The sequence below is a fragment of the Schistocerca serialis genome, chromosome 7 (assembly GCF_023864345.2).
Source record: "Schistocerca serialis cubense isolate TAMUIC-IGC-003099 chromosome 7, iqSchSeri2.2, whole genome shotgun sequence".
In the NCBI taxonomy this organism is placed as follows: domain Eukaryota; kingdom Metazoa; phylum Arthropoda; class Insecta; order Orthoptera; family Acrididae; genus Schistocerca; species Schistocerca serialis.
The window spans coordinates 180,826,446-180,838,529 of NC_064644.1; the positions used below are offsets into that span (position 1 = coordinate 180,826,446).

Below are 12,084 nucleotides of genomic sequence, written 5' to 3' on the forward strand. Positions count from 1 at the left end.
TCCAGATTGTAAGAATGGGTGGTGGTTTCTGTTTTTCGAACACGTCCAAAAGAACTGACACCACGCATTCATATAAATGATTCGCCTCGATGGGCAGGAATGTTCCACCTGCAGTGCGGATGCACAGTTACGTTAAACCTCCTGCGAGATCTCAGACTAGCGAGCATGGAGGACATATACGGGGACTGCGGTAGGTGGGGCAGGTTGGGAGTGAGATTCGGCCGGGGAGCGTGCCGAGGTAGTCGGAGCATTTGTGACAAATACTGTGTCTGTGTAGCGCAGTGCTTACCGCGGCTGCCTAGTAAGTAGGAGATCCAGCGTTCGTGTCCTGGTCTAACATGTGCTGTTACTCGTTGCCGCTGATTCCGCACAAAGCCCTGACCACATTATTTCCTTCTATTTCCTTTCCTTTCAGCCTCCTCCCTCTTCAATTTATATAACATGTTCCAGACTGACTACATGAGATAACGCTTTAAAATGAAATTTGTGTCGAGGCAGCAATTACGCGCAAATACCTACATTTTGCGAGTAGTAAGCTTCCACATCAACTAAAATAAGGATGTACCTAAAACCCCTCCCCTCAGCATTCACTATAAATGATCTAGGGCAATTATGCAAATCCTAAACTAGAGTAACTAGACGTGAAATGATCCCGTGGTCCCAATACACGCGCATACGAGAACATATGATGCCTGTTTCACTCCGTATAACAGCTCGTTTCATTTCGAGAGATAGTGTCCTCAGATTGTACCACCAAGAGGTGGTTTGGATAGGTTACGAATGACTAGACGTGAAATGATCCCGTGGTCCCAATACACGCGCATACGAGAACATATGATGCCTGTTTCACTCCGTATAACAGCTCGTTTCATTTCGAGAGATAGTGTCCTCAGATTGTACCACCAAGAGGTGGTTTGGATAGGTTACGAATGTCGTGGTACAGCTCGAGCCTGGAAGGTGGTGTGCTTTGTGGCAGGAGGCGTCCAAGAGAGCGGAAGCACAACAACACAATGAAGATATTCAACATTGTAGTACCTGGCTAGGAAAGTCTTAAAGTTACTGATTTCTTTTCATTGGCCTTAGCACGATACAAGCAAAAGTAATACTGTGAAGATTACAGAGTGATGTTATGAAAGCGATTTATGGTAGTGGTGAATTAACATCGCATTTGTTAAGTGTGACGCGCTCGAGACTGGTTACAGTGAAAACAACTTGGACGCTCTACGACAGAAAAGAGTAAGAAACTGTGAAAGGCACCGAGTTTGCTTAGTTTACTTCAGAAGTTTTCATAAGCATAAGGTTAATCTGCCCAAGGAGTGAGCTTTCAGATGCACCTTCAAAGGGGAAACCAAGGACTGGCGACTACGAGAAGATAAAACTACAATCATCAACCAATAATTGTGGATAAAAGAGATAATTTATAATTTACAACATGCAACTCAATGGGCCTTGAATATCCAGTGTCACGTGGGACCCTACCTCCATGCAGCGAGAGTAGGACAGGCCAGTATTTCGCAACTTTTAATTGAAAACCGCACTCCAACATTGTATTCCTTCGAGATATCGAACACGTGATTACTCGGAGCTCCACCGTGGTCGTGCAGCGAACTACGGCAGTACACTGCGACCGGAGCTCGCGTGTTATGCAGACTGGAGCAGAGCGCGGTTCAAAGCATTATAATTCTTCTACATTGTTCAGTACCTGCACACCTACCTATCATTTGCAGAACAGTGGAGCAAGTGGACTATGAATGTTGCAACCAAACAAGAAAAAATAGCAACGATTCTGATTTATGGAAATCAGGCCGAACGTTTTCCAGAGAAAGCAGTCTCTCGTTAGTTCTCTTACAAGGTTGTGAGCGCCTTTGTGTCTGATGGCAGCGTACAGACCAGCAGAAGGAAACGAAGGAAACGTGTTACAGGAGAAGCTAATGAAATAACTGAAGTGCTTCACAACTGTCAGATAAGAGCCCGGCAATTACACCGCGATTCCGGTATGTCCGTAGGTAGGAATCATCTATACCCCGGGTGGGGTCTTTCCCACTCGTCGCTGATAGTGTGCCGACGGTATGCACCGTTCTCGGAATGCTATTCAACAATTTCAAACAAATAACATTAGTAGTTTTATTTCCAGAAAGCGAACTGACAATATTTATCTTTCTTTACAGCAAATGTTGCTAGCGAGAGGTGACGTGAAAACAGAACATTTCTTGCTACACACAGAGACTAAAGAAACACTCGATACTGACAGCGTAGCACTGATCACGTTGCAGACTCGGGCTGATCTTGTGCGGCCGAGGCTAACAGCAGCTGCGTTTATGTGCAGCCTTCTCTGGTCTTTCGTTTCGCATCTTCGTTCCGGCGTTTTTGGTTACGCCAGAACACTCCGTGTCACTGCATCATTAACTTCATGGCGCCGGTTTCCATCACCGGGTAGTGTTGCGAACGGGCATGTCAACAAATACAAACGACTCTCACTTTCTTTGTTGGGGTACTAATTTCCGATGAGTCTACATTCACAAACCATGGTAGCGTTAACCGGCATAACTGGAATGTGGACGATTCCCAGTGGTTACGGCAAGTTGGCCAGCAACAGCCTTGGTCGGTTAACGTATCGTGACACCATGGGGAACAAACTCACGGAACCATAACTTGTTGACTGCACACAAATATCGAAATTTTTTGTAGCAGGAACTATCGGCACTACTGAAGGATGTCACCCTGGACGTTCGACAGCGTATATGATTTCAGCTTGACGATTTCCCGGCGCATTACGCAACTGAAGAACGTTAGGTATTAGACCGTGTTTACGTTGGTCAATGGATCGGCAGGTGTAGCCCTGTTAGATATCCCAGAGGGTGGCCGGGTTTTATTTCTTTCTGTGCGGATGTTTAAAAGGTATGGCCTACCAACAAGTGCCAACGGGCCGTGAAGACATGGTGGAGAACATCAGAAACGCCTGTGCTGACATTCCCGCAGATATGCTTCAGTCCTGTGTACGGTCATTTGAAAAGCGGATCACTAAGTATATTGAAGTTGGCGGTACTACGTTTGTACACTTACTCTAACTGGAAAAGTAAAATAGCGTTCGCCTCGAGCCACGATCACAGTGGAGAGTTGATTAGTTCCCTGTTCGATGCGTCGGAGGAATACAACGTTGCTAATGGGGCTTGCAATTAGTAGTTATGAAATTCTGGCCTGTCATAACCTTGCAACAAGGAGGTGGGGTCCTACGGGTCATTGAGTATTGAAGGGCCATTGAGTAGCATGTCGTAAATTATGATTGTGTACCCATATCTATTACTCCGATCATGGCGCCATCTGTGACGAAACGGAGAAAATGCTTCAAGCAAAACGGATGTAGATTTCGCCGTGGAATCGTAATCTGCATTAAAAATCAGGAGCTCCGACTAAAATGTTCAAAGTTGACCCCGCCACCAACGCATGGTGTGGGGTGGGGATTCGAGTATAGTATCATTGGATGTCCCTCTCCGAGACAAACAAATTGGAATTATAACTTCTTTTTGATCCGATGTAGAGTTTTCGAGATATTTCAAAGTATTCAGTTAAAATAAACACACTGTACTACCATGCCATGTTATAAAACTAGGAAATCTGAAACATTAAAATAACCGACATACCTGGACGCATTCGTCGGTTGGCCATGGAGAATCGGAGTTCCATGAGCATATTAACAGACTGCATAAAAACAGTGCAGTTCAAGCTAGAACGAGAAAGAAACGGTGCTACTCGGCCCATGGAAATCCATAGAATTCGCAACGGCAAATAGGCACTCAACGCCTGTCGGAAAACCACCTAGCAAGCAGTACTTGTACGCTAAATCCCACCATCATCCGACTCATATTTTACACACGCCAACCCCAGAACCCACCGCATCAGTGAGAAAAATAGTAACAAACGAGAACTGAAAGAGGCAACGGATACGACAGTAAAACAATAAGATCTACAAGGTTCAAGGGAAGCCAGGTACAGAAAATGAAATAATAGAACAGCTCCCAGCGGTTCACTTCGCGGTCCAGAGCGTTGTCGTGGAGGTGCAACCAGGAAGTTGAATCTCAGTATTAGGGTCAAATTCGTTGAATTCTTGCCAACAAAGGATGGAGGACCCAAAAAACTTGATGCTGGCTCACTGGTCTATTGGTGTTTTCCGACAGATGTCGGACACGTACCATTAGATTCGTGGCAGTACTCCGGCTGCAATGAAGCTAGAAGAAGTTCTACACGGCTGTTGTTGAAACTTCAAGGATCGTAATGCCACAACTCTCCACTAGGTAGCACTGAAGTCTGGAATTTCACACAAGCAGTCCTAACGGAAAAGGGACACACTGCTTACAATTCTTTTCTTCGTAACTAATTCTTGGGGAAGAATACTGCATGCTCCCCCCTCCCACGGAAGCTCGACGCTGATTCCTAGTTCGCTACCAATTAGTAGCAAACTGTGTTATCTATGAATAGTCTAGCATGTATCCCGTTACTCTCTACTAACACAGACCAGTAGTATTTCAGGCCCAATAAATTTTTAAGAAATGTGACGTCAGTGGTGTTATGAAACGTTCAAAAATGCGATATATTGAAGCATCCATTCATAGCTCGTCTATACCTAAAGAAGGCTGCTGCAAAATGACCGAAGGTCAGCCAATTTAGTATTTCATTGTTTTATGTATTTCATAAGAGGTGACGTCAGTACATCTAGAAGGTTTTAATGTAATGCTCCAAAGAGGTTGCAAGAACCTGAAAGATGTGCATTAATTTCTCAAACATGCTAATATATCCGATTACCGGTCTTCTAATTCCTAAATGAATACACATAGTTTTAGCTCTTGGCAGCTTAAGAGTGCTCACCCCCAGTCGCCGGCGAGAGGAAGAGGTGTGATGTGGCGGCGCCACCCGCGCTCTCCCCGAAGATGACGACCTTGCTGGGGTCCCCGCCGAAGGCCGCGATGTTCCTCTGCACCCATTGCAAAGACAGCACCTGGTCTTTGAGCCCCGCGTTGCCTGGGATGTCGGTGTTCTGCAGGCTCAGGAAACCTGCCACACGCCGACACAAAATTACCAAATACGATTTCTTGAAACATGTGGACTGTTAGACGTAATCGCCTCGTTTATCGTACATACAAACGCCTTAACATTCAGTTTCTAATTTTTTTGTTATGAGAAAAAGAGTCTAGCATATATGGGCTACGGCTATCGAAACGTTTGAAAGTTAATGCCCGCAACTCTAAAAAGCCTAAAAACCGCCTTTGATACTTAAAATACAGGGTGATTCAAAAAGAATACCACAACTTTAGGAATTTAAAACTCTGCAACGACAAAAGGCAGAGCTAAGCACTATCTGTCGGCGAATTAAGGGAGCTATAAAGTTTCATTTAGTTGTACATTTGTTCGCTTGAGACGCTGTTGACTAGGCGTCAGCGTCAGTTGATGCTAAGATGGCGACCGCTCAACAGAAAGCTTTTTGTGTTATGAGTACGGCAGAAGTGAATCGACGACAGTTGTTCAGCGTGCATTTCGAACGAAGTATGGTGTTAAACCTCCTGATAGGTGGTGTATTAAACGTTGGTATAAACAGTTTACAGAGAATGGGTGTTTGTGCAAAGGGAAAAGTTCTGGACGGCCGAGAACGAGTGATGAAAATGTAGCACGCATCCAGCAAGCATTTGTTCGCAGCCCAGGAAAATCGACTCGCAGAGCTAGCAGAGAGCTGCAAATTCCACAATCAACTGTATGGAGAATCCTACGAAAGAGGTTAGTTATGTAACCTTATCGTCTGAAATTGGATCGGCCGCCAGGCATCCCGTGACAGAGCACTTCATCACTGGCCTCCAAGAAGCCCTGATCTTACCCCCTGCGATTTTTTCTTATGGGGGTATGTTAAGGATATGGTGTTTCGGCCACCTCTCCCAGCCACCATTGATGATTTGAAACGAGAAATAACAGCAGCTATCCAAACTGTTACGCCTGATATGCTACAGAGAATGTGGAACGAGTTGGAGTATCGGGTTGATATTGCTCGAGTGTCTGGAGGGGGCCATATTGAACATCTCTGAACTTGTTTTTGAGTGAAAAAAAAACCTTTCTAAATACTCTTTGTAATGATGTATAACAGAAGGTTATATTATGTTTCTTTCATTAAATACACATTTTTAAAGTTGTGGTATTCTTTTTGAATCACCCTGTATTTAAAAAATACGAACATAACACCGGTAGTTGAATGCTTAGTGTCAACGTTATGTGACGGAAGTATCTGGTTCAGTTCTCGTTTTTTACTTTTAATCAAATTCTATATACATTATCAAATAGAAACGATATTAAGCAAATACTTTCTTTTAAAAATAGCTATATCTTTTTCTTTACTGCTCCTAAGAGAATAAATTAAAATTTGATATAGACAAAAGAAATATCTTATTAATACCTTGTTATAAATTAAAAGAAAAACAAAAAATGTACATCAATAATACCAAACAATCTTAAGAAATAAAAAACTGTATTTCTTTTCTTGTATTTGACGTTTCACACTCTAGCATCAAGCTTTAATCTGACCTGAAAATTCACATACTCATATGACCAGTAATTAAAAATAAAAGCTGCTATTTTCATAAAAAAATTGTGATTAAGTGTATGTTAACTAACACTTCCATTTCTAATAAACATGGAAAGCAAATGAAAGTAAAAATGTTGCTACTAACTAGAACTAAACCAGTAAATGCACGATTACAACATCATGAAGAAAATGTAGGAGGACAGAACAGTCCGTGATGTCTCTTTCTGAGAACGATGTCATCGAAGTCCATGTAAGGAAGTATTCTGCGCGAAGCCAGTACCGTTCTGAAGTAAACACGGTAACATTGGTATGGATGCGTTTTGACATTTGTCATTCGTTCTGCAGAATGTCATGTTGTGCTGCTTTTACTTGTGCAGATACTCGTAGAAGTCAAGGTGGATTTCGTAGACTTGTACTTCCACGGAGGAAAAAGGAAAACAGTGAGCATTAGCAGTGAACAAAGGATACGCAAAATAATCCTTTTGCATTTGTATTTGCGTTTTCAATTTTATTACATTCCACAATATCAGGCTTCGTTTCCATTTGGTCACTACCGCTGAGGGTCCCGCGGATAAATTGTTATCACATTTGTTTCGCATTTGTTTTTGGTTAATTGAGCAATGTTCACTGTGAGTAAGAGGCCAGTTGAGGAGTCTTTGCTGAACAATCTATCTTGGACGAAATATTTTCTATCTAAAAATATTGTGAACATCTCAAATTTTGTCTAAGGCATTGTCGAAGTTTCGAAATACTAATTGTATACGAGAGAAACAATGAGTGCAATACACGAATGAGGAGAGCAAAGGTCGACGGTGTGCTAAAGCTACGAATAGGACTACTCTCAGTACAGGGTTTCAAATATAGATAATCCAAGAACATAACAAACTTTCAAAATTAACGTTGCAATTCAGTGCACGCTGTTTTAACTATGCCTGCAGCCAGTTCCTCTGTGCAGGATAACACAAGGGTCGTTCAATAAGCAATACCCCACTTTTTTTTACAAAAAAAGCCATTAATATACATAGACAAACGTCCTTGTTGGTGCTTCACATTTGCTGTTTGTTCTGGGTGCCGGTGAAGTTTCGAACCGTTCTGGCAGATGTCAGAGCTGTAGTACAGCGTCAAAATGAGGTCTACATAAGGCTCATTTTACAAGCAACATGTTGTTATTGAATTCTCGTGTGCAGAGAAAGAAATAGTCGTGAACATGCATAAACATTTGTGTGCAGTGTATGGCGATGCTGCAGTTGATAGTACAGTTGGGCGATGGGTAAGGAAAGTTACAGCCTCAGGAAATGCAGAAACAGAGCTCCATGATCAGCCTCGCTCGGGACGTCTTGTCACATCCACTGCTCCAGACATGCTGAATCGTGCGCATGCCATTACTCGTGCCGACCGCCGCTTAAACGTTCTCTACGGGGAACATGCTTTGAAGATGGCGAGAGTGTCAGTCGTGCAGTGAAAACATGGCTACGCGTACAGGACAAGAGCTTTTTCCAGCAGGGAATACATGTTCTTCCACAACGTTCGCTTACGGCCATAGAACGTGATGGAGACTACGTAGGCAAGTAGTACATGGACCAGAAATGTTCATGTATATTGTGATCAAATTCTGACTCTTAGCAATAAATATGTTCTGAGAATATAAAGTGGGGCATTACTTATTGAAGGACCCTCATAATGAGGTGTATGGGCTATTCTAAGAACTGAAGCTGTTGAACTGAAGAGTCTAGTAACATAGTCGTATCTGCATACTATTTCGCACAGAGTATCGCTCCTAGCAGCTTTTACTTGAATCTGAAAACAGTGTTGTGCATCTGCATTGCATTTGCGTAGTCTGCATTGTTCATTCCTATTACTGTGCTAAGTAATTAGATTTAAGTGGTTATGAAAGTGTACATGAGGCCTGTATATTTTTGACGCTCATGAGCAAACGTATTTATTTTTTTTTCATCTTGTTTGCTGCATTCTGCCGGATATGACGTTACGCTACTATGTGAAATACGGTTATGTAACCTGACTTTGCCAGCGTTTGCGCTCTGTGGTTATTATTTTGTTTCTTGTTCTTCACAAATGCATTACAATTACGTTCAGTTCCTGTTACACTTAAGTATAGGTAATTAATAACACAGTAAACATCTCTTTAGAGCGACTCTGAGAAAATGTGTGCCATTGCAACGCAATATAATATGCAGTACATATTAGCCACATTAGTGAGGCTCGGTATTTCGAAAAGATTTGTATCACGGTAAGTAGACGTCGATACACATTCTTACGTATAATATTAATAAATCCTAATAAAATTATAGCCTATCTTAACAAAGAAATTTGCTGATATAGAGGCTGACAATTTAGCAGTTTCTAGTGTGGAGACTTCAGGACATCACCGCAAGTGACCTCTATGCATGTGAGGCCTAGGCATGCCTTGTAAGGCATTACTTGTTAGATGTTTCACATGAATGATATCTCCTAATTAGTTAATTAATGAATATCGTCTCCAGTTGATACTAAGTTCTTTGTTTTAATCCACCATTGTTTTCAGTTTTTGTATTTAAGCCGTTGTCTCACGCAAATCCGAAAATGGCGCTATAGTGAACCAACTTTAAATGATCCTAATAAGTGTTTGATTTATTGTCATGAATTGGCTTTCATGTTGGCGCAGCAGTCTACTGGAGCTCAGAATATATCCTACTAAAGACGAACGTTAACGATAATGTTCAACTTTACAGATGCGTTCATATATTACCTCTCTTATAAATAGGCGTACGCTGCGATTATCTCATGTCACTTGATTTCTATGTCGTACATGTAAGCTATAGAAGTGTAATTCAATAGCACGCACTCATGAGCAACTGAATTAGACATAGCTGTATTGTTGGAGTGAGCGAATGAGTGAGAGAGATAGAGAGAAAAAGTGAGAATTCTGCACAGGAAATATAATAGTTCTGTATATGCTTCACAATTTAACCGGTAGTCACCGTGACTGACGAGTGTCGCGTAGGATAGACGCGTGACATCGCCTTTCTTTTCGGGACCTGGCCTTCAATGCCCTGCACACAAGCCACGGAGCACCGAGTTCGCCATTAGAGCAGACACCGCCACTGGACGGTCGAAAATTAGGAAATGTTGCTTTGAATGATAAGTTCCGGTGTAGGCTGGTGCACCCCGAAGTCTAGGTACGAATGCGTGTTATACGTCAGGGTACAAGTACATCCGAAATATATGGAGAAATGTAGTTTTCTTACCAAACGGTGATAGCATAAAGCGATCTCCAGTGTCAATGGTTTTGTTTTGTTGTGGTCTTCAGTCCAAATACCGGTTTGACGTAGCTCACGACACTAGTTTATGAGCCGGCCGGTGTGGCCGTGCGGTTCTAGGCGCTTCAGTCTGGAACCGCGCGACCGCTACGGTCGCAGGTTCTAATCCTGCCTCAGGCATGGATGTGTGTGATGTCCTTAGGTTAGTTAGGTTTAAGTAGTTCTAAGTTCTAGGGGACTGATGATCTCAGATGTTAAGTTCCATAGTGCTCAGAGCCATTTTGAACCATCTAATATTCAGCATTTTTTATTAGAACCAAATGTTAAAAACTTACGTTCTCTTCTTGTGTGAACTGTCGTCGTCCACGTTTCACGTTGCAGGAGACAACAATACATCTAAATACCTTCATAAAATTGTTCCAAATACTTAAACTTACATTTGCTGTTAACAAATTTCTCTTTTCCGTACGAGTCTCTATATACTGCCAGTCTGCATTTTATGCAGCCTCTACCTTGACCTGAGTCAATTATTTTGCTGCCCAAAGGGCAAAACTCGTTGAAATCTAAGTCCTTCCCCGTCACCTGATTTAACACGAGTACATTCAATCCCTTTTTTTTTTTTACTTTTGTTGGTATTCATCTTACAATCTCTTTTCAAGAATCCCTTCCTCTCAACTATTCTCAAAGTCTTTTGCCGTTTCTGATAGAACCACAATGCAGTCGGTAAATCCAAAAGTTGTAATTTCTTCTGTTTAGGGTTAAATTCCTTTCCGAATCCGTCCTCGGATTATTTTACCTCTTATTCAATGTACAGACTGCATAACAGCTAGAATTAGCCAAAACCCTGGCCCTCTGCATTATCAACGATTGTTTCTCTTTCATGTCCTCCTACTCTGATAACTGCAGTTTTACTTCTATATAAATTGTAGGCATCATTTCCCACCCTGTATTCTATCGCTGCTGCCTTCGCAGTTTCAAAGGACGCGTTCCAGTCAACAGTTCCCGAATCTTTAGCTAAATCTATGCTGTAAGCGTAGGTTTGCCTTTCACTTATGTTCTAGGTAAATCCGACAGTACTGCTTCGCGTTTCCTTACATTTTTTCCTGAATCCAAACTGATCTTCCATGAGTGCAGATATTGACAATAACTCCATTCTTCTGTAAAAACGTTTGTGTCAGTGTTTTACCGCCATGGATTATCAAACTGATGGTTCGGCAATATTCCAATAATTCCGTTCTTCCAAACAGTAATAGTTTTTTTTTTTTTTTTTTTTTTTTTTTTTACAAATAGATTCTAATATTTAAATTTTGATAGCGATATGATTTGATTCGGCATCAAACCAGGCAATAAATTGCTAACTGATTTATGGTAATACCATCGAAATTTAACGCCTAAATCATGACTTCACTCCTTAAAAGCGTAAACGAAAGGATTAACTCACCAAGAGCACCGAGACGATAGGTGGTTGTCACCAATACAACGCCCTTCTCCACAAAATAGTCTGGAGTGCCTCTGGAAGACGACCCAGTTATGAAAGCACCGCCATGGATGTAAACCATGACGGGGAAAGGACCGCTCCTCGTAGCCGGCGCGTACACATTGAGGTAGAGGCAGTCTTCGGTTCCGGCAACGGGTAGCAAGCCGAGAGTCGATGGCTGGGCACACTTCTCCGCGAAGGACAGCGCGTCTCGAACTCCGGACCAGGAGGTCGCAGGCTGCGGGGCCTGTGGACGTCAACACACGAGGCAAGGAGTGGCTCAAATTACCAGTGTCTGTTTAATGGAAGATGTGTTTTTGCAAAAATTGCAGTATTAATTGACTTAAATATCGTAAAGCAAGAAAAAGTTCAAGGTTTATTCGCTTGATTTTTTTCAAGCGTTGAATTGTGGACTCCAGGCCGTCGCTTGAATCAGATCACACAGCTTACAGATTACGGTAAAGATATATTTATTTTCAAGCGATAGTGGCGAAGTAAGACATACCGACGAGCCAAAACGGTACGACCATCTGCTTAGGACACTGACAGAAAAAAATAACACCAAGAAGAAGTTATGCGACATAGACGAAAGTTGGTAGACGTATTTCTACATCTGAAAGTTAGTGTCTATTTTAACACTACAGTGTATTTTAAAGGGAAGAGAGACTTTATTCAGTCACAAACACGCGACCGCAGACGCACAGGCGGCGGTTGGGATCGGGTCAAATCCGTGTTGACAACTGAAATTAGATTGTCAGGAGCACGCGGAGGGCAAGTTTCACACTATG

General features: G+C 42.3%; 1 protein-coding gene across 1 annotated transcript in view; it reads right to left on the reverse strand.

Annotated features, from left to right (window-relative positions):
* LOC126412954 (cholinesterase 1-like) overlaps window positions 1-11,438 on the reverse strand; it is a gene marked incomplete at its 5' end in the record, with an annotated part of 37,396 nt that extends 25,958 nt beyond the window's left edge. The window contains 2 exons of the mRNA XM_050082846.1: window positions 4,864-5,049; window positions 11,261-11,438. Coding sequence (XP_049938803.1) covers window positions 4,864-5,049; window positions 11,261-11,438 — 364 coding nt within the window. The remainder of the gene's footprint in view (window positions 1-4,863; window positions 5,050-11,260) is intronic.
* Window positions 11,439-12,084: the final 646 nt, after the last annotated feature.